The sequence below is a fragment of the Dermacentor andersoni genome, chromosome 1 (genome assembly GCF_023375885.2).
Source record: "Dermacentor andersoni chromosome 1, qqDerAnde1_hic_scaffold, whole genome shotgun sequence".
In the NCBI taxonomy this organism is placed as follows: Eukaryota; Metazoa; Arthropoda; class Arachnida; order Ixodida; family Ixodidae; genus Dermacentor; species Dermacentor andersoni.
Genome location: NC_092814.1, coordinates 184,828,456 through 184,855,046, shown reverse-complemented (window position 1 = coordinate 184,855,046; position 26,591 = coordinate 184,828,456). Strand labels below are relative to the sequence as shown.

The 26,591-nt window shown below is 41.5% G+C and overlaps 1 protein-coding gene across 1 annotated transcript; it reads left to right on the top strand.

The window, feature by feature from the left end:
* The first annotated feature begins 11 nt into the window (after positions 1 to 11).
* PpV (Protein phosphatase V) lies at positions 12 to 26,591 on the top strand. Its single transcript, XM_050194885.3, has 10 exons — positions 12 to 164; positions 1,632 to 1,727; positions 8,355 to 8,420; positions 8,557 to 8,624; positions 10,005 to 10,078; positions 14,402 to 14,481; positions 15,473 to 15,592; positions 17,826 to 17,915; positions 24,544 to 24,601; positions 24,685 to 26,591. Exons 1-10 carry the CDS (start codon positions 96 to 98, stop codon positions 24,873 to 24,875), a joined length of 912 nt encoding a protein of 303 aa, XP_050050842.1. The 5' UTR covers positions 12 to 95; the 3' UTR covers positions 24,876 to 26,591.

Genomic DNA, 26,591 nt, shown 5'->3' with positions numbered 1-26,591 from the left:
CGTCGTCAAACTAGTGCGGAGCTGCTTTATATGGTTTCCATCGTTCTTGCTGTGGTAAATGTGTGAGACCTGTGACAGTTGCAATTATTTAAGCGATGCTTGATGTTGATAGATGGATAGATATCGCGAAAGAATGCAAGTATTTGCCAGAAAACGATCTAAAGGTGGGCACAATTTTGTGAAAAGCTGGCGCACGTTTCGCGTAGTTGTCAGCTAGCCTTAAAGCGTCATGAATAGGACGTAGTTTTGCCCGGGAATCGATGCTGCGCTGGTTAGGTGGGTGGATGCGAGATATCAGTAGGTGCGATACTTTCTTAACTGCTGTCACCAACCTTTACTAAAGAACACATTGAGCCTGACAACCGACGACCGTGTGCTAGATCTTGCTGGATGGTAATAAGTGTCGGTATGATTAGCAGACCGTTGGTGTAAACTGACAGCTGCACTTTCTTTTTGCACGACATTGATGTCTGGTAATGGCTGAAATTTTGCTTGGCTTTCACAAGTCGTCACAGCTCTATAATGCTGAGCCTGACTCTTGGGAGAGCTGGGAAGGAACTATGTTTATGGTCGTATAAGCACACTCTAGCGATGTTGCACACATTACGGTTGTTTTGCGTGAGGCAAGGCGTTCGTTTTACCTTTAAGTCACTCACAAAAGCAAGAAAGAAACGTGCCGCTTAATTGCGATAGTTTAGGTGCTTGAATGACGGAAAAATACACGGGCTGAAGCGTCCACCGTCTTAGCGCACAAGGAAGGCTTCGAACGGGCATACTGTTATTTTCTGTCACCGGGACGTACTCAAATGTACGCACCTTTTCTGAGCATTTGTGACATAACCGCTAGTACACCATGTAGGTGCTGCTTCTGTCGCTGCAAGCTGCAGTACATTAAGTTATCGCACGCAGTCATTCAGCCTATAGGAGTATATTAAGTAAGCGTCTCAGTGAAAACTTTTTCTGGAACAGTATTGGATATTTCTTGCACGACGATTCATTGCGCTACAACATTGTCATCTATGTGTAGCTGTGGCCCTTGGTTTGGTGTGTGTATATGTTGTTACATATAATCTTTGTTCGGATCTGCAGATGTTCTTCGGTAGCATCCTGATTTGGCTACCTGTAGAAGTTACTGTTGGGCATTGTGTTTCGATGTCTAGGAACTCCATGAGTCCTACGGAGGAACTTGGGCGGCAAAGCGTCTGTGTTCTCAAATTGAAATTTGTTGGATTGTTAGAATTTTGACAAGATGGACAATTAAGCTAGCTGGACTTCTCTCTTGTCCTCCCGACTGCTTTCTGTAGACAGTGTCAGCATGCTCTGCTCCTAGGACTTCATACACTATTGTGGTACATTGTCATGGGACGTGCTACACTATCCAAAGAAGCTTTGTGGAAGTCTATGAAAGGGGGATAGATTTATAAAAGGGAAAGTTGAGATCCACCTTAGTAAATATTGCCTCATAGCACTGTGCATATTGACTTAGTTTTCCAAACATTTCCCACATGTTCAGTATGAAACCTGCTTTAAAGTACCTGAACCTTCATATTCTCTAATGGGTTACTTTGGTTTGGGATTTCACTTTTTCTGTTCTAATAAAATTTATGATCATTCATTGCCTACTCTTCCAGAAACTGTGTGGCATTGTTTGCCGGCTGCTGTTGGAAGAATGCAACATTCAACCTGTCTCCACACCTGTCACTGTGTGTGGAGACATTCATGGGCAGGTATGGTGAAAGTTTCATAGCGCATGCCTCTATAGTAATAGATTTTATGAGCACTTCACTGATTTGGTGGTGTCTGTTATAACATACTGCACAGGTTTTCTTAATATATGAGTAGTTCATGAAGAGCTGACCCGCCGTGGTAGCTTAGTGGCTATGGCATTGCATTGCTGAGCACAAGGTCGCAGGTTCGATGCCAGCCGTATTCTTAGGGGGGCGGAATGCAAAAATGGTCATGTACCGTACATTGGGTGCATGTTAAAAAGAGCTCCAGATGGTCAAAATTAGCTGGGTTTCCCACTACAGTGTGCCTCATAATCGTATCGTTATTTTGGCACGTAAAACCCTAGAATTAATTTTATTCATGAGCGGATCACAACACAATATGTTCACACTAGTATTGCAGTGCCTGTCATTGAACAACTATTCTAGGTAAGCACTGTACCTTTATATATGACTTGCACATCAGTAAAGTAGAGTCATTCAAGTGTACTCTTGGGTTATATGCAACACCCAATTTAGTCAATGTACCCGATTTACGGCACATGGGTGGAGTAACTGCTAAACGTTGGTATAAAGACAGCAGGCCCACCCACATAAATTTTGCACGTGTCTTGTACATGTGTCCCTGGAGGGCGCTTAACGTCAACACATAATAGGGTCCCTCGGCTATCACTGTACATGTTCTGTGAGGTATGCACATTGTTTAGATAATTTTATTCACCTGAGGTGTGTTTGTTTGACTCACATTCTCCTACATTTACTCACCGTGGTGGCTTAGTGGCTATGGCATTACACTGCTAAGCACGAGGGGGCGGTATCAGACCTTGGCCACAGCAGCAACATTTTCATGGGGGTGAAATGCAAAAATGCCTGTGTACCATGCACTGGGTGCACATAAAGAGTCTCAGTTGGTCAAAATTAATCTGGGCTCTCCCACTACAGTGTGCCTCATAATCAGACCATGGTTTTGGCACGTAAAACCCCTGAATATAAATTTTTTAAATTAATATTTTTTAGATATTCTAAATTGAATAGCAATTTTGCCTTCTTTAATTGAATTCCTTCGTTAAAATGAAGTTTTTTTAAAATCATTACCGGAATTTTAAAAAAATGCCTCGTGGCATGTAGCACGATTCTACTACTTCAGCTGGATTAATCTCGGAGGTGAACATTATTAGCAGGACGAATGAAAATGAATATTTGTCTAAGTATCTGTTTTGCAAATTAACTTTTAAACTAATTATTTTACATCACATATTGCAGCTTACGAATTGTAGCCAGTGACTTCGAAAGGCATATCCACTTGGAATGAATTCTGTGGATGAAACCAGTTTCGAGATATGTGTTCCCAAAGTTTTGTGATGGAATGCATTGGTATTCCAGTAACTTTTGAGCTTCAATACATAAAAATGATTTTTTTAAAAGTAAGATCTTCTTAATTAGTCAATTATACATTTCGATTTTCAGTGTAAGTGATCTCTGCCTCTTCGACTAATCCAGCTCGATAACTAGATTTGTGATATATGCTATGGGCAATTTTTCAAAATTCTGTAAACGTTAAAACACCCAACATACAGCACGATCAACACTAGTTGACCCATAACCCAAGTCAAATCAATAGCCTAGAATAATCGTGCCTTAGCAGGTACTTAAAAGGGTGATGGTTTGGGCTAGTTGATTTTCCATGAGGCTGTGTGGTGCAGTTTTACAGTAGCAGGTACAACTTGAGGACATAGTGTATTTTGTTTAGTTGCTTTATTTATGGTTTGTGGCAGTTCTTTGGTCTGCTTGCAATGTCATCTTAGTACACCAATTCAAGCAATCACTCAAAAGGGACCTGATGTTTAACCCTTTAAGTGTCACTGATATGCCAGTACGTTCTCATGTTTCTGTCCTGCCATGTACTTAAATCAGATAGGAATGTGAAGATCATACCAAGAGAGCATTTGCCATTATCAGTGTAATTCCTTCCCATCTGCATAACCAAAAATAAATCGCTGTGTTTATGTATAAGATCCGAGAAAAAAAAACCAATGCTAGAGGTCTGTCACCTCTGAAAAAACCCAGCACTGAAAAAGTTAAATCATCACTTTGGGACACAGTGGAACATTTGGTGGAAACATTTATATCTGCAACAGTTATTCAAAGAAGTTAAAGTTTAAAATGATTTAAGAAGTTTATATTTGCAATTTCAGTTTTACTGTGTACAAGTGCTGGCATCAGAAAACTGATCGTGATGATGCACTGCAATAACTGAAGTAATAGAATTGTTTACATTGTAGTGAGAAATGTAGTTTCTGTTAAATTAAGTGTTCACAATTTAGCTAACACAGTAGAATTCCGTTATTTGACTTCAGTTAATTCAATTTTTCGGTTAATTCGATTATGTCCGAAGGTCCTGGCCAGTGCTCATGCATTTTTATGGGCCCGAACGTCGCTTTCGTATGCTTCACTGCCTAACATGGGTGTATTGCCCCGAAGCTGCATTTAAAGAATTAATTGCGGCAGAGCTGACTCTAAAGGGACCATGGACCATTTCTTATCAAAGTTGAGAAATGCATTTAAACTTAAAATAGGCTGTTTCAGAAGTACCTTGCCCCCCAAAAATTCTTTAATACGTTCAGAAGAAGCGGAGTTATTGGCAATCAAAGGTCCTGTATGATCCCGTTCCCTCGTTCCTTCTTCTATGCCTTGCACTGCAAAGGCTATGGAAAAGTGGGGGCGTGCCCACAATGCTCCACCTAATGAACATCCCCGGGGCGTGCAGTTCAAATTTTATTTCGGGTGTTCACATCGACGGCTTTTGGCGACTATGATGTTCCAAATGTGGCCAAAAGCAGTTTTCCTCAGTGAGCTGCAGTGCACTCAGCCAGCGGGCTTGTTGTGGCATCCCATGGCGGCCACGGTATCTATGCTACGTAGCAGAACACCTACATGCAACTGCAGTGTATATGCACGAGGTTTGCTTTGTGCACGACAGGGCTTCAGTGCACTCGTGCTCATACGCTCCAGTCTGACCGTGCTGCTACTGGGTGCAGACTGGCTTTGTCCTGCACCAGCTTGACCGACGTATAGTAGCCACATCCAACTTGCACATTTTGAAGTGCTATCAATAGCTCAATACGAAGCGAAGTCTGCCAAGGTGTCTAACCAGGAGCGACCAGGAGTGAGCATGCACTGGCAAGCCTGCATGTGGTCAGACCTTAAGAGGAAGCTTTAGCTCGGGTGCGCCTATCTAAATACATGTAAAAGGAGAATTCATTTTTCTCGGCAACCACTGCACCAAATTCGACGAGGTTTATTGCATTTAAAAGAAAACTCCAAATCTAGTGACTGTTCCTTTCGAATCCTTGATTTAGGTTGTCAATGTTTTATTAAAAATGAGCAAAAATCTGAAATTTTCAGAAAACAAACCTGTCAAGTTTACAACTCTTACTCAGTGACGAAAAATGATGTCATAATTATGTGAATTGCGTCTAATAGTACATCTAAAGGAGAAAATTGATATGTTACACATTAATCTAAAATTTAAAAAAATTGTTAATATGGAAATACAGCTTTTGCAGAACCCTTGTACACAATGTGACGAATTCACGTAAGATAAAAATTGACATATTGAATTTGTCCTCTTTGAATGATCTAATAGATGACATTTACGGAACCGTGATATCTGTTCTTGATGTAAAGCTATTAATTTGTAAACTTTGTGCTTCTATATTTTTCTAACTGGAATATTTAAGATTCTTTTAACAAAATTCAGGCCCTAAATCGAAATTCTGCTTCCAACAGTCACTAGAATTTACCTTTCTCTCTCAAACTCAACAAATTTCATTAAAGTCTGTCCAGGGGTTATCTCAGAAAACTGTTTCTGCATTTTACATGTATTTGAATAGGCCGCGTCATAGTTGGGCCCGAGCTAATGCTTCCTTGTAGGTTTTGCGTGGTTTGAATCTAGTTGAGTGTTCAAAACTAGTAAAAATTAGTAAGACCCAATGGCTATGACACCGATAAGCAGGGTGGCGAAAGTTTAATTCCTATGTGCGCGGTCGTGGCTGAGCGTGAGCAGACTATAGACGTCTTCTTCCGGAAGTACGTAATTATTATCAAAATTCAAAAGCAAATTTTCGCTCACTTCAGCCTGTATATCAAACTGCATCAATAAATATACAGAGTCACAGTAGGAAGAAGCACACTGATCCAAACACTCTTCTTGATTGGTGTCAGCTATTGGCCAATAGCAGCCGCGTAAGGGAATGTGCTGTATTATGAAATAAAGCATCTGGGAAAGAGTGAGGAGCAGGCTTCTGTCGAAAAGAGAGCATTTGAGAAAAAAGTTACTTCGCGCTCCACTTGTGAGCTCCACGCACTGCGCACTGCTGCAAAATTTGGCTGAGCTGTTTACAGCAGGGTATGCTTTCCGCAGACTTTTTCACCAAGCCCGAGGGGTGGTTCAGGACCCCTTTAGGAAACTGGCTGCCATTGTACAACACATATTAGACCCTTGTTTATATTTATTGCTACAAAATTGGGTGCTTGTATGATTTCTACTTTGTTGGATTAACTATGCACCAACTCGCCCAACGTAGTACTCTGCTAAGACACATTTCTACTTTGTTTAGGAGCTTAGTGTCATTTGTACGTCAGCTTTCTACTTTGGACTCATAAAAAATGGCCATGTTTAATTCGGGGGAGTGTTAGTATCGAGCAAATACTGCCAAATGAGTCAGAGGTGTGTTTTGGCATTTTGTCTGCATTTTAATTAGACCTGCCGGATTTATCAGTTACATTCGTCAGTCCCATCAGGGTTGAATTAACGTAAATCGACTGTATCTGCAGTATGTATAAAAGGTTCTTGCAATAGCTGTGGTTACTGTGATTGAACAAGTGTGTGTACACAAGTGCAAAATCTAGGCTTTAAACCAAAATGAGAAACAATTATATGTGCTACAAAAAGATTATGATGCAAGAGGGAAAAGTTGCATACACTGTATAGCTCTGTCCACAAAACTCAAACATCCATTTGTTACAAGTAGTTATGGTTGTATTTGGACTGAGCTTAAATATGCCACCTAGTAATAATTCTGCAATGCAATACAGGTAATACTTATTTCATCCTGCATTGGCAGGATCAAGAGGTTGTACTTAGTGAAAATGGTACAGTGCTATGATCATGTGTGTATGTATATCCTAGAGTTGAAAAAAGTGCACAAGGAAATTAAGCTTAAATAGAAATAACTTTGCCGCTGACACCTTCGCAACTGTGTGATATGGTGGTGCGCTGTGCGACAACTATAGTACTTATAAAGTCAAAATCTGTGCGTGGTTCTGTTGCAGACGGGGCTCATTTATTTCGTAGCGTATTGTGCCTTGGTCGTTTCACAAATATAGATAGTTTCCCTTTGGGCTACAAGAAATACTGTTCACAAATATTCCAGATCACATCTATAATTACTTACTTGTGGGAATTTCGCTAGTTTGTTTTGTCTGATATCCAATTTATTCTGAAAAGTTTAATTGCAGCCAGGATTTCATTATTGCATAAAGTTAATCTAAAATTGGATATTGGAAGCGCACCTGATAGTTAAGAGTTACATAATCTTATATATGGTATTATTATTTCAATTACGTTCACTCAATGTCTAGACCTCCTGCACCATTTTACATTGTGCTGTACCAAAGCCCTCAATTCTCTCGTGCACAAGGAAGCCCTACCCGCCGTGGTTGCTCAGTGGCTATGGTGTTAGGCTGCTGAGCACGAGGTCGCGGGATCGAATCCCGGCCACGGCGGCCGCATTTCGATGGGGGCGAAATGCGAAAACACCCGTGTACTTAGATTTAGGTGCACGTTAAAGAACCCCAGGTGGTCGAAATTTCCGGAGTCCTCCACTACGGCGTGCCTCATAATCAGAAAGTGGTTTTGGCACGTAAAACCCCATAATTTAATTTAATTAACAAGGAAGCCCCTGCACCATAGTTATCGATTGTGGCTTGGTGCCAGGTAACCTATGCTCCTGCTTTAAATGTGATGCGACTGAGGGGCACAGTGTTGACGACACAGCTGTCATTTACAGAGAATGTGGAAGTGCTTCCTTTGGCAGGGTGTCAGCATAGCCAGAGCAGTGTCCGGCAAATCATAAATAGTTGTGGGAACTGCACAGGGATCCAAGTTTTCTAGCTCTCGCTGGATTTGCTGGATTATCCGCTCCGCCATAATGAGCAAGTATAGTCATGGCTCAATGCTTTGGAAGTGTTTAACAATACACTGAAAACATGGACTGAAAACTCACATTAAAGTTAAAGGGCATGAATTCAGAAAGCATGCCACGACACTGATCCATGAAGCTAAATAGATGACATGGCTTGTATCTCAACACTCTATTCAAGAGTGTGTGCAACATGCTGCACCGGCACCTTGGGCTCCGCTCCACCTGAACTTTTTTGAGCACCGGGGCTCTGGACCACACGTGAATCGAACAATACCTTTATAAGTGGATCACAGCGGTACTTTACACACAAAATGAAAAAAAAAGAAGAAAAAATTCTTACTTGCCTTTATTTTTCTGACAAGTTTTTTTATTTTAATCATATGGCAAATTTGTCAACACGCTGTTATTTCTGTATTTTCAGTTTTACGACCTTGAAGAGTTGTTCCGAACAGGGGGGCAGGTTCCTGAAACAAACTACATATTCTTGGTAAGTTTCTTTCTTTTTCCTTGGGTTTTCATTCCACGTGCTTCAAAAATGGGTGGCAGATATTTGTTTTCTTTATAACAGAAGTGTGCTGCTGATATTTGTTATGTTTGTTCAAGTACTGTTTGTGCTCTACCAGGGGGACTTTGTAGACCGAGGCTACTACAGTTTGGAAACATTTACTCGTCTTCTGACCCTCAAGGCTAAGTGAGTTTTTCACATTCTGTTTATTATTGCAGCGGGTTATATTTATTTGTGTGTCTAACATGTTAATTCCGAGATCTGCGAAGGGTGCCTGTTGCACGAATTGCTTTCTTACGCACTTTTCTGTGGCAGATGCAGGCTGCTATGTACACCAAAGAGTGATAGAAATGCCAACATGAATTTATACTGCAGTATGTCTGTGTGGTGAGAGGGCTTTCTCTGGGGATCTTTTCTTGAAATGCCATAAAAGCATGATGTCAAAAAACAATGAAATTCACAGAAACCAGCAGTCTAATGTGGCAACACTAATAAGCAACACTAATGTGGTCCAGAATCTGAAGGGAATGGCGCTTCCCAGCTTTTCTCCAAGATTGCATCTTAAATATTTACCTTGCTAAGTATGACTTAGCCTGTCTTTTTAGACAGGCGAAGTCTTTTTTCCTGACATGAAAAGAAAGAAAAGGTCCCTCATCCAGTGGGTATCTTTATGATGTTTATCAATCGATTACATTACACAGTGACCCTGATAGCAGCAGTGGCTTTAATTCATAATGACAAAATCGTGCAGCTTGTAATAATTCACAAAAGTTTATTATGCTCTGACCTGGACTACGTTGAATTACTGAATTTCTGAAACAAAATGTTCATGTCCTGCATTTCAATACAAGTAGGTCTGGTTGTAAAGGGTAACACATGCTGAAGTTGGGTTTTTACCACTGTACTAATGACTCCCTAGAGTGATGTAACTGGTGCATATTAGAGGGGCTCTGTAGAAAGTTAGGCTAAGCTAGATCAGTAGGTTACACTATAGAAAGAATGACTGGCAGCCTTTGCCAAGAACAGTCTTTGTATGCCACAAAATGAAAGTGAAAGATAAGTGGCTGCACCGTGTTAAAATTTCTGAGGCAGCTCCCGATGGCTATGATTTTGGCAACATATGATTGAGGGTAGTTATATTTAGTTTTATAAAAATGATTAAAAAGTGATTCCACTGGACTTTACAAATAGGGTCCAAGTATCCTATAATATGAAATCTGAAATATTGCACACCGATATCAGTGCTGAGGTTTGGGGGCTACATTTATAAAGAAAAGCTCGGTAATTATTTTTCTCTATTGGTGAATATATTTTCACCACACAAACTTGAGGGCTTCCAAAATTAGTCTACCAGCCTACTCACATTTGCTGCTACTTTTCAGTATCCCTTTAAGCTGTGACAGAATTTAATAATTGATGCCGTTTTATTCATTTTTTTTTTCGTTTGTTTAATGTGAGATAAACAATGAGAATTTCTTTTCTCAGCGCTTGGTCACCTCGTTAGGCAACATAAAGCTAGGTGTTGGTGTTTCTGCTAAGGTGTTTCTTGTTGCATTTTAATGCTAGGTGGCCTGACAGGATCACACTTTTGCGTGGGAACCACGAGAGTCGACAGATTACCCAAGTGTATGGATTTTATGGTATGTTTTTATTTTTAACTTTGCTTGTTCCATAGAAAAGCTGCTGTCGACAAAATTTGAAATAAGAGAACCTGGAACTGTAAAGCATTTAAAATAGTGACCACAGGTTTTGTGGCTGCCCGCCTTAGGCATTGAAGACCTGCTCATCATTCGCAGAGATAATTGTTTCATTGAGCTTGTTAGGAAACTTATAATTGCGTGGGGGCTGTGATAGAAGACATTTGGTTTTCTTTCGCACATTTGCTTGGTGAGATGCTTGCAATAAACACATTCGAACAAAGTAAAATTTTTACTCCTGGTGTGGTACTTAGCCAATAAAAGCCTTGTGCTACAGTCATACACTGGTTACCACTAACTGCAGTGGTATGTACAAAAGTCTCTTTATTGGATGTTGTTGCTGTTCAAAACTGTAGTCTATGGCTGAGTTATTCTGGTATGGGGACAAAGCTTTTAGCCACCTGATCATAAAGTCCTTCATTTCACAGCAACACCTGTGTAATGTAGTTTAACGGAGAGCTAAAATTACTTCGTTAAAACTGCTTCTCGTGTTCATGGCTTACATTGCCCGTTGAGGAGGAGGTGAAGTGGTTAAGGTGGAAGTTGTAAGTTACCACTAGGTAAGCCAAAGCTAATGTGTAAGTCAGCAGCACACCATTGAAGGACCATGAAAAATTGTTTTCAGCTGGATTTTAATGAGGTGACTGCTTTCTCTAATGCAGCTGTCAAGCTGATCCATTTTCGCTGTTGTCGTGCACATAGAAGTAGCAATGGAAGACTGTAAGCCACTGATTTTATACAACACTCACTGCTGTGTGCGAGTGGGTGATTTGTGCGAGTGGATGATGTGTGCGAGTGGACCCGAACTGCCATCGTGCGCTTCTCTCCATGAGTCTGCTGTCGCCCTTCCATCCCTCCGAACACGAATGGGCGGCACCCATAGCTCTGCACCGTGCTACCTTTCGAAACACGAATGGACCACGCCAACTGCGCTGACAACGCTGCTGGCACTGCTCTCAGATTGCTCGCTGGGCCCTCACAGTTGGTTCTTTATTCTATGGCCCTCATTTTGCGCAATTCTGCTAACGGATTAAGTCGCTCGTGCTTGTCTTTGTTGCATCGAAGTCCTTCCTGGCCACATTGTTTCTCAGCCTCATTTGACTTGCTGCCGAAACGGAAGATGGCTGATCTGCCCGCTGATCAACAATGCACGATGTTGCCAGTGAAAAGAAATTGCGCTGCTACAGATTTGTAAATGAAGTGCTAACCGATAAGGCGATGAACGTGCTTGCATTGGATAGCGACAGTGACAGTCGTGACGACAGCGCTGACGCGGTAGTGCAGGCTGCCTCAACATTGTCTGCGCGGAAGGTCCTGTAGATAATTCATTTCCTCATGGCCTTGTTCTCACGAGGGACATTCTGCTTCACTACGTGGAGCACCAGGATGCTTTGGAGAAGCATGTCGGCAAGCTTCGCCTAAGGCAAGCTAGGCTGACGGACATGCAGTTTTCCTGTGCAAGCCAGTGGGAAGTACGTGGCGAAATGCTTGTGGCGATCACGTCCCAGCGTTTCTTCTGATTTTCTCAAGCTGAGATGCTGCTGCGGCAACCTTCCCGCATTTTTTAAAAGGCACTTTTTCGGGCCACCAAAGTGACGCCTTGGCGGAGCTTGTACGCCACTTGTTGCCCGTGACCCCTTTCTGCAGTTATAGCAGTGCCATTCTTGAACGCCTACAGCAGTGGCTGTTTAATAACATGCGATCAGAGCACGCAGGAATCAGATTCAAACAGTTAAATGAGTCAACACAATCGGAAGCCGGATAGAGGAAGGTGGTGGGTAGGAGAACTGGCCTCCCCACCATTATAGCTTTCTCAGAACAGCTACACCATCCCCCATTTTGATTTGTTTTCATCCCGCCTGGTTATAACAATTATTGGTTATAACAATGGAATTTTCATGGCACTTGAATATTGTTATAAGTGGATTCAACTGTAATTGCTTATCAGATGGGATGCTCACCATATTTAGTATTAAAGACTTGCAGTAGATCGGAAGGGATTTTATTTTTCTTATGGTACTTGGAATACAATGCATATAAGTCTGTCCTACATTTTGATCCCACTACATTGTTATATCTTGTTTTATGTTTGGTTCTATATACAATAGCTGATGCAGCAGTATGATCATTATCAGTGTAAACTGGATTTTACTTCGAGAGCAGTAAAGAGATTGAAACTCGCTTTTTTTCTGTACATCCATTCCGTTATACTACTGTTGTCATGCTACCTCTTTGCCAGCACCCTTTCAAACAGCATAGAAAAATGTAAATTTGTGCACTGCTACTACGTGCACTAGGGAGCTGGAGTGCATTCACAACTGAGCTATTGCCCAACGTTTGCACTAGGCAGTTAGTGTGCCATTTGTAGTATGTGCAATGTACAGTAGTGTCTGTGCAGGTATTTCTGAGGCAACATCTTTGAACACTTGTGCAGCAATTGATTACAGTGTGGTGTTCAGGATAGCGGTCACTGTCATTGTTGCATGCAGCTGGGGAAGTTCACACAGGATGGGAGGGGTATTGCACAAGGTTGAGGGCATTGCGTGTAATTAAGGTAGTAACTGCAATCGCAATGAATGAGTTCCAAGGCAGTGGAATTGATGAAGTTTGCTGATTTTTTTATCAGCATTTCCCTGTCAGGTATTGACATGTAAGGGCATCTTGAATAATGCATAACAATGTGAAGCCTTGTGACCTGTGGTGTTAACGAAAACTTAGATAATTTAATTTGTACTTCTGCTCGCTTCACCAGCTCAAGGGCTGACTTGAGGGACACTTTACGCATGCGACACAACACGCGACTTAAACTGTGACAAGATCGATAATCTCAACTGCACCTTACTAAAGTGCTTATGGCATTCCTGCAGGATACAGCCTTAAATGAGACTCTGTAAATAACTTTTCTGTTAGTGCATTTACAGTAGTGTGTCTGTATGTGAGTAGGTATGTGTGCTTTTTGTTTTTGTTTTAAAGCGAAGCTTTCTTTGCCTATTCCTTCAACTTTCCCACTGTGGCTGCTGCTGTGGCTGCTGTTGCTGTCAGGCATACCGCGTCGGGGGGGCCACAGTGTGTGCATACATGACAGGAGCGAGTCAGAGAGGAAAGGCAATGCTAGAAATTCGTTTTCGCCTCACCGCGTTGAATGTGCAAAATGCCCTCTGGAGCTCCCTGGCTGTCACCACATTAGTCTCTGGACAGCTGTAATTATCCGTGACTCCCCTTAGAAGCATTGCAGAAACTTCAGCGCTTCCCTTTATACTAAGGTGAGAGTCCAGAGGGAACGTAGATAGAACTGTAGGGAGGAGGGAGGGGGACGGACGTGAGAAGGCAAGCAAACCCTACTACTATATGACGGCGGTTGCGGGGAAACTGGATAAGCTTAAGTTCAAGGTAGGGTACAGTACGTTGCTACTATTTCTGAAAAATAAACACCATGCAAACATGTCAAGCGGACAAACTACGTAGGGTGTGCAGAAGCAGAACCGCATTAATTAAAGCGCACCGCAGGGTCCAGGCCACACTACGGAAGTATTCGACCATCAAATCAACGCTTGTGTGCCTGCCACATTAGCTTTGCTGCCATGGCATTGCTAGAGGCTGTGGATTTCATCCCAACCGCGGCAGCCGCATTTCGACGGGGGCGAAATAGAAAACGCACGTGCACTTAGATTTTGGGACACGTTAAAGAACATCACGGTGTCAGAATTAATCCGGAGTCCGCCACTACGGTGTGCCTCATAATCTGAGTGTGGCTTTGGCACGTACAGCCTCATAATCCAATTCCAGTTTAATATTTCTGCCACAATGCGATGTGCCATGTGAGGAAATGACAATGTTCAGCCCTCTCAGAGGTTGTGAAATATTGCGCACACCAATGCCTCAAGCAAACAACTCTCCCTGTGTGTTCTGTGTACTACGCAGACAAACAGCAGTGGTGCACGCAAGGTAATGTTTAATATCAACTCACCACTCTGGTGTTAGCCTAAACGTTGAAGAAATTAAGCTTTAGCCGTCAACATCACCGCTAATTATCGTCAATGAAAACATCCAGCACGGAATGCTTTGCTCACATCAATTCCCACAGGGCCTGGTATCTGCATAATTTTTATCTCTGTCTTTCTTTCACCCCTTAACATCTTACCTGGAGTAGCAAGCCAGGCTTATTGCTGGGATAATCTGTTAAGATTTAAACTTTCTCTCTGTCTTGGTTGTGACTAATGTTGGGTTAAATATGTTTACAAGATCATTTTTATTTTTATATTGTAGATGAATGCCAAACTAAGTATGGGAATGCAAATGCCTGGAAATACTGCTGCAAAGTGTTTGACCTCCTGACCGTGGCTGCTGTAAGTACCCCACTCCTTTTTCTTTAATGTGTACTTTGACCTCTAAAGCTGAGAAACAGTAGTCCGGATGTGTTAGTATATTGTATTGCGTGCTTGGAAGAAATATTCAAGCTATTAAACTGGGAAGGTTTAGGAATAAGGATTGACAACGAACACCTCGGCAACCTTCGGTTTGCCGATGACATTGTTCTGTTCAGCAACACTGCGGACGAGTTACAACAAATGATTAAGGACCTTGACAGAGAGAGTGTAAGAGTGGGGTCAAAGATTAATATGCAGAAGACAAAGATAATGATGAATAACCGGGCCAGGGAACAAGAATTCAGCATCGCCAGTGAGCCTCTAGAGTCTGTGAAGGAGTACGTTTACCTAGGTTGACTAATCACAGGGAACCCTGACCATGAGAAGGACATTCACAGAAGAATAAAAATGGGTTGGATCGCATATGGCAGGCATCGTGAGCTCCTGACTGGTAGCTTACTGTTATCATTGAAAAGGAAGGTGTAGAATCAGTGCATTTTACCGGTGATGACATATGGGGCAGAGACTTGGAGACTGACAAAGAAACTTGAGAACAAGTTCAGGACTGCATGAAGAGCGATGGAACGAAGAATGCTAGGCATAACTTTTAAGAGACAGAAAGAGAGCGGTTTGTATCAGAGAGAGCAAACGGGTATAGACGACGTTCTAATTCACATGAAGAGAAAAAAATGGCGCTGGGCAAGTAATGTAATGCGTAGAGTAGATAACCGTTGGACCATTAGGGTGACAGAATGGGTACCAAGAGAAGGGAAGCGCAGGAGAGGACCACAGAAGACTAGGTGGTGCGACGAAATTAGGAAATTTGCGGCTGCTAGTTAGGGGTAATTGGAGATCGCGGGGAGAGGCCTTCGTCCTGCAGTGGACATAAAATAGGAGGATGATGATGATGATGATGATGATGATGATGATGATGATGATGATGATTGTGAATTTTGAAATTCTGTTTCAGATAATTGACGAGCAAGTACTCTGTGTCCATGGTGGATTGTCACCTCAGATCAAGACACTAGATCAAGTACGAACAATTGAGAGGAATCAGGAGATTCCCCATAAGGGTGCCTTCTGTGATATCCTTTTTACTTCTGCGAAAATGACACTGTCATATTTTTATGAAAAAGTTTTTAATGATACATTAATTATAAAAGGATTCGACAGCTGTGATTGCCCAGCTATAAGAAGTTGTTTTATGGTGGTTTGATAATTGGGGCTCATACAAAAGCTATCTTAATAGTTACTTTGCACTGTGGTTTACATGGAAAAAAAGAATTGATGACACAAATGCAGGTACAAAAGTGCAAACTACCAAATGTTTTATGGCAGGAGCGTGTTTTATAGATGGTGTTAGGTAGGTGCTGTCAAAACGTTTGTGAACATTACAAGTCAAAAAGAGCTGTGAGATGAACTTGGAAAACAAGAAAAAAAAAGCAGGGAAGAAAGCACAAAAATTCCTTATCAAGTTAAGGTAAGAAACGTTGCATGCTGGACCAATTAGGTTTTTGCCATTAACCCTTTGAGGGCCGGGCGTATCAGGCATTTCCACTTACCATGTCTGGGAGGTTTTTCCAATGCGAATCAAATTCAATTTACGCTGAAGTAACATGCTATCAGACATAGTTGCATTTATTGGCCAAATGTTGCTGACATTTAACAAAATTTCTTGATCTTATTAGCAAATAAAAAAAGGGTTATGCTAATTGTTAATCTTAATGGGGTAAATAGCATGTCATAAAAATTAGTGTGAGTTATCTTATCAACTGTGAATCAGAATTTACAAGAAGTTCTTGAATGTAGATATCACTCAAGATCCGCGAAAGCTTTGTGCTCCAGTAAGCTGTGGTTGAACTTGAGACGTTCATCATCTGAGCAACACCGACTTGTAAACTTTCTCATGCCACCCCTGGGACGAAAGTAAAAGCTGCTATGAAATTTTAGTTTAACCAACTTCTGCACATAAATTGTGACTGGCACTAAGGGGTTTCATAATTGGGAATTATCTCTTGAAAGGCAAAAAGAAGTCAACGGAAATTAACTCTGACATGGAAAGGGGTGTGCACAGATGCCCGGATAAGGTAACTTGTGCTTGTCACCTAAAGGGCACAGGCCATTTTTTGCATATTAAATACAAAATAACAGCAAAATAAAGCAGTATTCAATCAGGAGAGAAATTCCTTGCTTTGCAGCAAGCAGTGGTTATCACGTGACAGCACTGCAAGAGTACACAGGCATTAGCTGCAGCTTCTACAATGTGTTTCGGCAAGCATTCATGCATAATTATCACAGCGCAGAGGTCGTTATGGTGAAACTCGGGGCGTTCTCGTTGAAAATGTCTGTAGGCTGCTAAAACATTCTACCAGCATTGAAATCCCTCAGTCCCCACACAGACCGCGTCAGCGAGGGAGCAGTGTGACAGCTCATGACATCATGAATCCCTCTTCATCGAGGGCTTGCCCATGGGAATGCCGTTTAAAGAGCAGAGCTTTAGGCTTTGTATTGTAATTATGTATATTTACACCAAGCTTGCACACACACTTGCTTGTTGCAAAAATTAAACACTCTTAAGCAGTTAAAATAGTCTTCCTAGAGGTCAGATGTTTGGGCATAAAGTATTTAATTTTAGGTACCTAAGAAATGCAATTGCAATGGGTCTTCACATTCGAAATTAATGCCCACAGAGAAGTTCCTTCTGTAAGCATGTTGCTCGCTTATAGCATGAGCTGATTTGAGTAAAGCTTTGTGGTTACATTCATGAATTAAACTTAAGAAATTAAGGACACTTCTGTGGAGGATTGTGCAACCACTGTGATGGCCTTCTCGTTGTGCTTTCTTGTCTTCATATGCATGGTTTTCTGCCATGAAGCCAGATAGCACACCTGGTTTTTAGCTTTCAAGTGTCTAGCCAAAGTTGCAGCCATACAATGGATGTGATAATGTTCACTGGCACAGAAATGTGACTTGAGTCAAACTGAAAGCAGTCTGTTTTCAGCCTCGTAGAAGCTAGCTTGCTGTCCAGGATAGGCATAATTTGGTGTGGAGCAGCAACTTAAGCTTGGATGGTCTCTGTGATAACTACTTCAGCTGGTAAATGCTTATTTATTACACTAGACAGAACCATTTTTCAAGGAACAAAAATGAACTTCTGCACAAAAAAATCAAGCAGGCCATTTGCATTAGATGCGTGTTATGTTCCATCCAATATTACAAAGAATGTGCATTAACTCCCAAGTCATGTTAGTGTTTTTGGAGTAGTGTACAGTAAGCTTTCAAGCTTTGCAAGCCGTTGCAATCCTTATCTGCACGTACATCTTGTTTGGTCTGACCCTGAAGACGTGGAAACTTGGTCAGTAAGTCCACGGGGGGCTGGCTGGCTTTTTGGTGCCAAGGTTACCCATGAGGTAAGAGGTTGTTTGTGTGCAATAGATTTCAAATAACCTCTTTGTACCATAGTATGGAGGAATACATGACTATTTTTGAAGCTACAAATTGTCTATTTGTGAAGTTTTGAGAAAGCAAAGCTGCTTTCTCTACATGGTGTCCAAATGTCCGTGGCTTCCAGGAAAGCTTGTATTAAAAACATGTTGCCGTGCCACATATTTTCACAAATTATGCTTTTCATAGTGCAGTGGCAACAATTTTTACCACCTTGTGGACTCAAGATAGCTTTCTGTAACAGAGAGAAGCACAGTCCACATGCCAGTGCATATTTTGTAAACAGCTGCTTCAAGCGTGCAGTTATTCATAAGCATTGCCATTGCAATCAGGAGCACAGCATTTAAAGGCCTTGGACATGTGCGATTAAGACTGCACTTTGTTGAGTCTTCCTTAATATCATCGTTAAAGGAACAATTAAGGGAAGCAGTAACTCTATTAAACAGTAGCTTATCTTTCTGGAACTCTTCAGTGTTCATGTGATCGATAGTATAGTTAATGGCCGAAAAAGAAGGTACTAATCACAGTTAAATGCCAAACTCACCTTTCTCAGTTTCCTGTGTGTGTAAGGCATGGTGGAATTGACACAATTTTTATTACCTCTAAAGTTATACAGCTGTTGAAGTATTTGTGGACAACACACTCTTAGTCACTGGCACTGGTGTCCGGAGCCCAAAAATGTAATGAAAGCTGCACACTGTTCTGCATTAGTATTTCAAATGCTACAGCTGTCAGTTTATGACCAGGCATCATGCTTGGTCATCAGCATTCGGAGTGGCAACTCAAAACATCCTGAAATCTTTTGCCTTTATGCTTCTTATGTTATCGTACTCGTTTTGATTGAACCCCTTCTCCCGACTGTAATATTTCTACAACCTGCCACATAACCGAAGCTGACACTAGTTTTTCTCTCTTACCTTGTGTGCTTATGTTTTAGAATAGGGGCCAAAATGAGTTTTGTGCATGCAGGAATGAAATATGCATAAAGGGTGACACAGTGCTAGACTTGCCGAGAGTCTTGCTTTTGGCGCACTGCTTGGTTTTAAGAAACAAGCTTGTGTCACAATGGAAAAATAAATATAATAAATTTCGTACTTAGTGTGCTTTGTGAATATCATTTATGAACATGTTAATATAAATAAATGTATCGGCCTGCTCGCAATGCTTAGCATTAAACACAGATTCATTTTTGTCCTTTCAACTAGCAACAGTTAAACCCTCCCACTTTAGGCTTGTCAGCTGTAAAAATTGACACACTCTAAGAAACAGCAATTATTTATCATTCAGTCTGTTATTGATATGAGGGGAGAGAAAGTGATAGCCTGTATCATTTGTTGCTTGCAAATGTTCAGATTGTTCAGGAGTTGTAGCAGTTGGTGTGGTGCAAGAGCTGTTGCTTTGCCATGCACTGCCATGTTGATGCAAAGCTTTTGAGACAAAATTCTGAATTTGAAATAGTTGGTTAGGCAACGTACTTACAGGGAAAAGTGCTAAGCATGGGACAAGCAAGCGGCAATCAGTGTCTTTTTTAAAATTTTCTGCTGTTCTTGCAGCCCACATCGGTGTAATATTTTGCAGACACAATCATCACTGCATGATCAACGCAGTGTACTCAATGCTCAAACCTGGTGAGGGGCAACCCTTTAATGAAATTTTTGGTCAAGTACATGGGGAGCAATGACACAAAGTATTTCATCACATACTTTGGGAATGAGTATCTCGAAACTGTTGTCATCCTCAGACCCACCGTGGTTGCTTAGTGGCTATGGTGTTGGGCTGCTAACACAAGGTCGCGGGATCGAATCTTGGCCATGGCGGCCACATTTCAAGGAGGGCGAAATGTGAAAACACCCATGTACTTATACTTAGGTGCACGTTAAACAACCTCAGCTAGTTCAAATTATTCCGGAGTCCCACTCTACGGCATGCCTTATAATCAGATTGTGGTTTTGGCACGTAAAACCCCACAATTTAATTTTTAGGCGTCATCATCAGAATTCGTTCTAAGCACTTATGATGCGTATTCATCAGCTACGTACAGTTTGTAAATTGCAATATGTGCTATAAAGAATTGTTCAAGCTAATTAGCAAAATGTTCGTAATTATTTTTGATTATGCAGTTCGATTTCTCGTGCAAATAATGCCTGCTTTTTAGAGTAATCCAGCTCAAGAAGCAGAAGTGTGCAGCATGCCACAACCGACTGTGAAAAATTAACGATATAAATGAACATCTAGTGTGTGTATACACACACCAGGTGCTTTCTTTATGGGATACACATTTAATAAATATGCATATCTAGACCCCTCCCATTTTTGCACATAGACTTACATGGCTGAGCAGAAATTAACATGAAAGATTTCAACAATAATTTCAATAATTACGTAGAATATGACAACTTTTTAATTATTAAATTCAGGGCACATGTTGTAGCTGTAAAATTGAAGCTGAGGATTAGTAAAGTCGTGTCTGCTCGACAATCGTAAGACTTGCACCACTTTTGAGCTATCTGCTCCCAAAATCTGCCAAATAATGCTGCGGCATTCCATTTAAGATTGTCCCAAATAGAGGCATGATTTTGGGCAACTGAACTAGAATGTCGATGTATTTCATATATAGCGTACTAGATTAGGGGTAGTGGACTGTGGGAAGGCTCTGCAGTGAAGCAGTTTTTCCAGAAACGTACAGGTGGCGCTGCTGCGCCTTTCACCTCGACACTTCATGCATGCATGCATACACATCGGATGTCTCCTCGCCTGGCTGGAAAAATGCGTTTCAATATGATCTATTGCGTTCTCTAATATACAGAAGAGAGATAAAGAGGGAAAGAAACCGAGTTGCTTTGTTTTCTTTTCTTGTTCTTGTTTTCTTGTGAGGACACAAGTTCAATAAGTTTCATTGGTACATGAGAGTCCAAGCATGCGCCGGTGGCATGATTGGCTTATCGGAACCTGCACCAAAAAGAAAGCATTCAGTGTACACACAGGTTTAGTTCTGCAGAGAGCGGTTTACTTGCACATAAAAAAAATGGGCTGCAATCCACACTGTAAAGGTCGTTGGACAGTGAAGCTGTAAACGACAACTAGAACAATTACCCATTGTGACGTAAGTTGAAATTATTCACGCGGCGACATTCACATGCACTTTACCTAGTTATTACGTTTCAGTGGCCTGCGACTTAATTGGCTTGTGTCGCTACTTCGTGCACCTACAAAGAGTGAGCCAGAGAGAAGTGAAATTCGTTGCGTCTCGTATGCATGCTGCTCTTCCATTGTACGTGTGTGTCGCAACACAAATCAGTTGCTAGGCAGGTTCTTTTTGCACGTATAAAAGTGTAGTTACGTCACTCCCTGCTTTGTATACAACAGTCAAGCTGCTGGTGCTGCGGCAGCTAACCCAGCGGTAATCTTTACTGGGAAACGTATGCGGGGAGCGCTATAAGCTTCGCATCGCATGTAGGCGTAGGAGTGTCTTATCAATTAGGCACGTGGTTCGGATGTTTGTTTTAAGCTTGCTCTTATCGAAACATATGCTGTTCTGTATGTTGCATGCATGATTTCAGAGAATGTATGCACTGTTTGCTTCCCTTTGGTAAGTGCTTGTAGCCTCTGCCTTACGGAGGTGTGAGCCATAGGTGATGATAGTTTTCTGTCGACATTACGCCACGAAGAAATCCCAGGATCCTAGCCATAGACAACTTTGCTGTAAAACAGGACGAAAAGAGTCGTGCAGCGCCTGTTTCGATTCTTCCATGGTGTGTGAGAGTGGTTCTGATATTAACGTATGGCATACATACGCTTGGCAGACATGCAACGTCGCCTTATGTTCTTCCAGAGTTCATGAAGACAGTCTTTTCGATCATGACAGCCATTGATTGAGACACATTCCATGAGTCAAATGGCATGTACTGCACGTCGATTGCTGGCCCATCCGTTTCAACTTCCATCCGGCCCATCCGTTTGAAGCAAGGTTTCTTAGAAGAGCCACAAACTGCAGGTTTTGCGCACACCTCTTTCACGTGCTGGCACCTTCGACAGGTACTTGGGAACATTGAATGGTCGGTACTGCGTTTAGTGAAAACGAGGTGAAAACGTGGTATCCGCACTGCCTTTCCATCAATGACGTGAACATAGTCTCGAAATACGTACTTTTCTTCGAGCTGTAGCTCACACACAGCTCCAGGGGCTTATCAGCATGGTGAATGTTCCGATTGCAAACACAGCGTCTTTCGTCGTCCTCGGGGACATTAAACAACTTCAGCGCATTCTTCACGCCGCTATACCCACTTATGCAACTGGGAGCGAAGCAGTAGTTCTCCCGACAAGGCTTTGACATGTCACCTCATCAGTCAGAGAAAAAACTGCACATGAAATAACAAATGTGTGCACAAAACACAGAACAACACAAATACATGGACGAGTGCAGGTGTTGGCCAGCGCGCTAGTGTGGCGGTGGCACAGTGGACCCCAGGTGAAAGGCCTTATGGCCACAAAGATTTTCCGGATTTTCTGCTTCACGCGCGTGCATTGCCCCCGCGCCTCCCCCTTGACCCACTACCCCTACTCTAGTACACCATAATTTCATAGCACGTTTTAAGGCTCGATATCTCATAAGTGGTGTTAGAATTGAAATTTTGGCTAGACAAGCATGACTTCAAAACTCAGGGTGTCTACCAACTGGGAAAACCGGGACCTATGCATTCAGGAATGAACGGAAAAGGAAGCACGCCGCTGCTTCTTTGAAGGAGCTTGAGCTTAAAAAACAAGTTGTTGGCTGACGCCGAGATGCAGGTGTCCCTCATCCAAACCAGAATAAACTCTTTAAAGCAGTGAACTGCAACACTGAGGCGTTGTGCGTTGGCTGAGAGTATGTCAGGACAGTTGAGGTTGACGCACCAGCTGCTGAGAGAATCTCACTTGTGACAAAGTTTGAGACTCATACCAATGAGCTTGCTATCAGTTTATAGAAATAGCTTATATCCCCTTTAGTCACGGCATCCACATTTGTGGACATGACCTACTTTTGCCATTTCTATGCAATGGTAGCAAGGAATAGAGCACAAACATTAAGCTTAGGGCAAATTGAACATTCTGATAACCTAAATTACTTCCATTTTGCTTCTGAGTGATATGTATCAATACAGAGTACCGCATTGGTGGAGGCACTACCATGTTTTATGTGATGCTTGACTCAAGTGGGGCATGTCATTAGCAACCTTGAAATATATATATATATATATTTCTTTGAGGCCAATAAATAACTTGTGCATTTAAATTGAGTGGGGGGGGATTTAATCCTTTTTACGAAGAAACATAGCATGACTGAATTTACAATATTCAAGTATTTAGTTACTCTGTAATTAGAATGACTCATCATAAAATGCTCAGAGTCGTTCTACCACCTTGATTTCCTCTCAGTGGAGTCTCAAGCACCACCTATGTTCCACACATGTATTGACAGTCGATCATAATTCGTGACTGAAGGGGATATTCGAAAAGAATTGTTTCTGTATGCATCTCCTTTATATTCGTATTTGAGTATGTTCGACTTGATTTGCATAAGATATATTATTCGCTGTGCATTTTACTAACCCTTCCCTTCTGATTTCATTTTGAATAAAATAAATGCTACTCCTTACTGTTCAAACTGGATTAAGTTTTTTTTTTTTTTTAAATTCTTTAGCATGCTTACTAGAGTGACAACATCGGGCGACATGGTGTCATCCTGTCTTGACATAAAACAACGTTCTGTATCACTCGGGGAGTTTTGCAAAGGCACTCAGGGAAAACCTGGAAAACTCAGGGAATTTGGAAATGTCAACTTGGTAGACACCCTGAAAACTGCTCAGCCTCAATTTTGCAATTAAAACATGCTGTGGAAGAAGTTAATGACACTTTTGGAAATCTCTGGCGTTTGGAAAGACAAAAATGCAATATCCGGAAGTCTTTTTAAGGAATAGCCATATTATGACAATTGCTTTCTTGGCGCACATCATCCCTTAAATACTTGAGATTCTGCGCTTTGGTTAAATGTACAATATTGTGACAGATTTAAATGGCAAGCTTAGTCAGTGATACATCTTAAATTTCTAAAGGACTTGAAAATTTCTGTAAGTATTCTTGATGTGGGTAAAAAGGGTTAATAATACATACTTTTACGTTTTTAGTCTTCGGGCCAGTTGATGTGCTAGAAAGTGTTCTTTTGGGATACATTTGCATACTCAGTGCTAGATAAGGTTTGTTAGCTTATTACAACTCTGAATTCGGGATGCTGTGGCTTAGAGATGTGCTTGTGACATATCAGTACAGCTTTTGTCAAAAGAAACAAAGCCATTGTCCACATGACAGCTGCTGATTCGGGGACATCAGGTTGGCCTCCTGTTGCACCAGAACTGCTTGAAAGCTGTGAAGAGAGATCTTAACATTCGTGCTCGCTCTGCAGATCCTTATACCGCCAGGAGTACCATGGGTGCAACACAGTGCAGCCAGGAGTCAGCAGTGTAGTCTCATTTCTGATGTTATAGGCTGCACATGCACTTCTTATTGGCAGCACTGTTTCGACCTTGTGCCTTCTACAATGCCTGTTATTTGTTTCAGTTCATGCACCTCAACAACTTGAAGCTGATATGCAGGGCACATCAGCTAGTACATGAAGGTGAGCAACCAGTTGTTTAGTTTTGTTGATATTGCTTTGTTTGCTGTATTTTGAACTGATAGGTGCTTACTTTTTGTTTTCAGGCTACAAGTACATGTTTGACGACAAGCTTGTGACAGTTTGGTCAGCACCGAACTACTGTTACCGATGTGGTAACATTGCTGCTGTTTTGGCCTTCACGGACGTTAACACTCGAACCGCAAAGTTATACCATGCAGTGCCAGACTCAGAGCGTGTGATACCACCCCGGAACACAACACCATACTTCTTGTAGCACGGCTTGTGATTTTGCACCTTTCTGTTTGGTCGTTGATGTACTGTGCAACATGCTGTGCTTATCCGTAGGCAACCTGTGAAGCAGTCAGACGTCCAGTAAATGGGAGGGCAGTTCTGCATCAATTCAGAGGAATGGACTATTTGTCCTGTTACCTGCCCTAAATGTACCTTGCCAGAGAGCTTGGAGATAATTTTTTTTATTCTTCAGTATTTGTTTACACAAAAAAGTCATTTTTTAAGTGGCAATGCACGTGTAAATCATCACATTTTGTGACTTTGTCACAAGAGGTCTGTGGCTGTTCTAATTGAAGTAACCATAGGGTGAGGCGTGTTTGTTTTATGCAATTTGGCATGTTAGAGTGTAATGAAGGTTGAGTTTGGCCATTCCTATGTGATTATGTGTTTGGAAGCCCTGTTGCTATGGTTGAGCAACACACATATCGCATTGATTGGTTTTTGTCTTATGCTGTGGTCAGCTTCTCTGTGGTGCCCATTTCACTTTATATTTTAGTAGTCAGCATGTGTGCTAACGTATTCATACTAAGGGGACGCAGAGTAAAGAATTAGTTTATTTTTTTTCTTGGTTGTCCTAAATATTTAGAGTTTGCGTATTCTGATCCCAGAACACTTTTTGTTGGGATCTGGCTGCATAAACAGAACATAAGTTTGCATCAGCGTTGTTGCAAAAAATTGTAGGTGTGCTTTACACAAGCTTACTGTTTTGAAAATAGGTGAAGACATAGTTTGTGTATTTAAGATTGTCTACAGTATAGCTGTTTTGTTTTTGGAAAAAAAATGTAAGGATATGACAGACCGTACGCTGATTTTTGTCATGCCCACTATTTTTATGTGAATATATTGAAGCCTGGCTGCAAGGACTGGCAACATTGCTCATTACTTAAAACGTCACTTAGGACAGTTTGTCAGATTCTCGTGCAAATTTTAGACTTGTTTGCTTCTTGAGTAGTGTTGCTCACTCTAGACATCCTTTTGATGGCGTGAAAGCCCGAATGAGCAACATGTTTACAAGTGGCATTTCGATAGTCCTTGGTTTAGGTGCAAAGTAGTACAATAAATAGCTGTTTCAAGCACTGGTTTCTTGTTTGATAGTTAAAAATTGTGGTTTGTTTGTTGACCATTATTGCATTGGTAAAATATTTCTGTGCAACTGGTGCATGTGGACATTTATTGGAGCATCAGAAAGCTGCAGGCGCTGCAAACAGATCGTAAATCGCCTTCATTTAAAGGTGTCATGCAATGCACATAACCCCTTAAAATACATGGGACACGTGTCCCTGAATATGAAACACTTCTTGATAAATACATTCTGCCCCTAGAAACCTGCTGGTGGAAATTCGCAGAGCTAGTGAGCTTCTGTTATTGAAATATTTTATTTTGTTCAGCAACACTAACAAAATGCTGACGAAGCTGTGGAGTCTTGCAGAAAGGGGCTCTTCACCACTGATGAATTAAGCTTTTTCTAATCAATAAAGCAAGATATGTGAAATATAAAGTGCAGTGTTTAAAAGATTTTAACAAACCAAGCTTCGTGAAATGGGTATAAATACTTTTTTTTTAGAGAAAGGGGCATTGGGACGTGTGTCCCAATGTACCGTGACAGAATTCTGGATGTCATTTGGTGGCGCTCACTTGAGTGTGACATTCTTATGATTTAATAGCCACTTGAATAAATTTGTATATTTTGTGCCTTTAA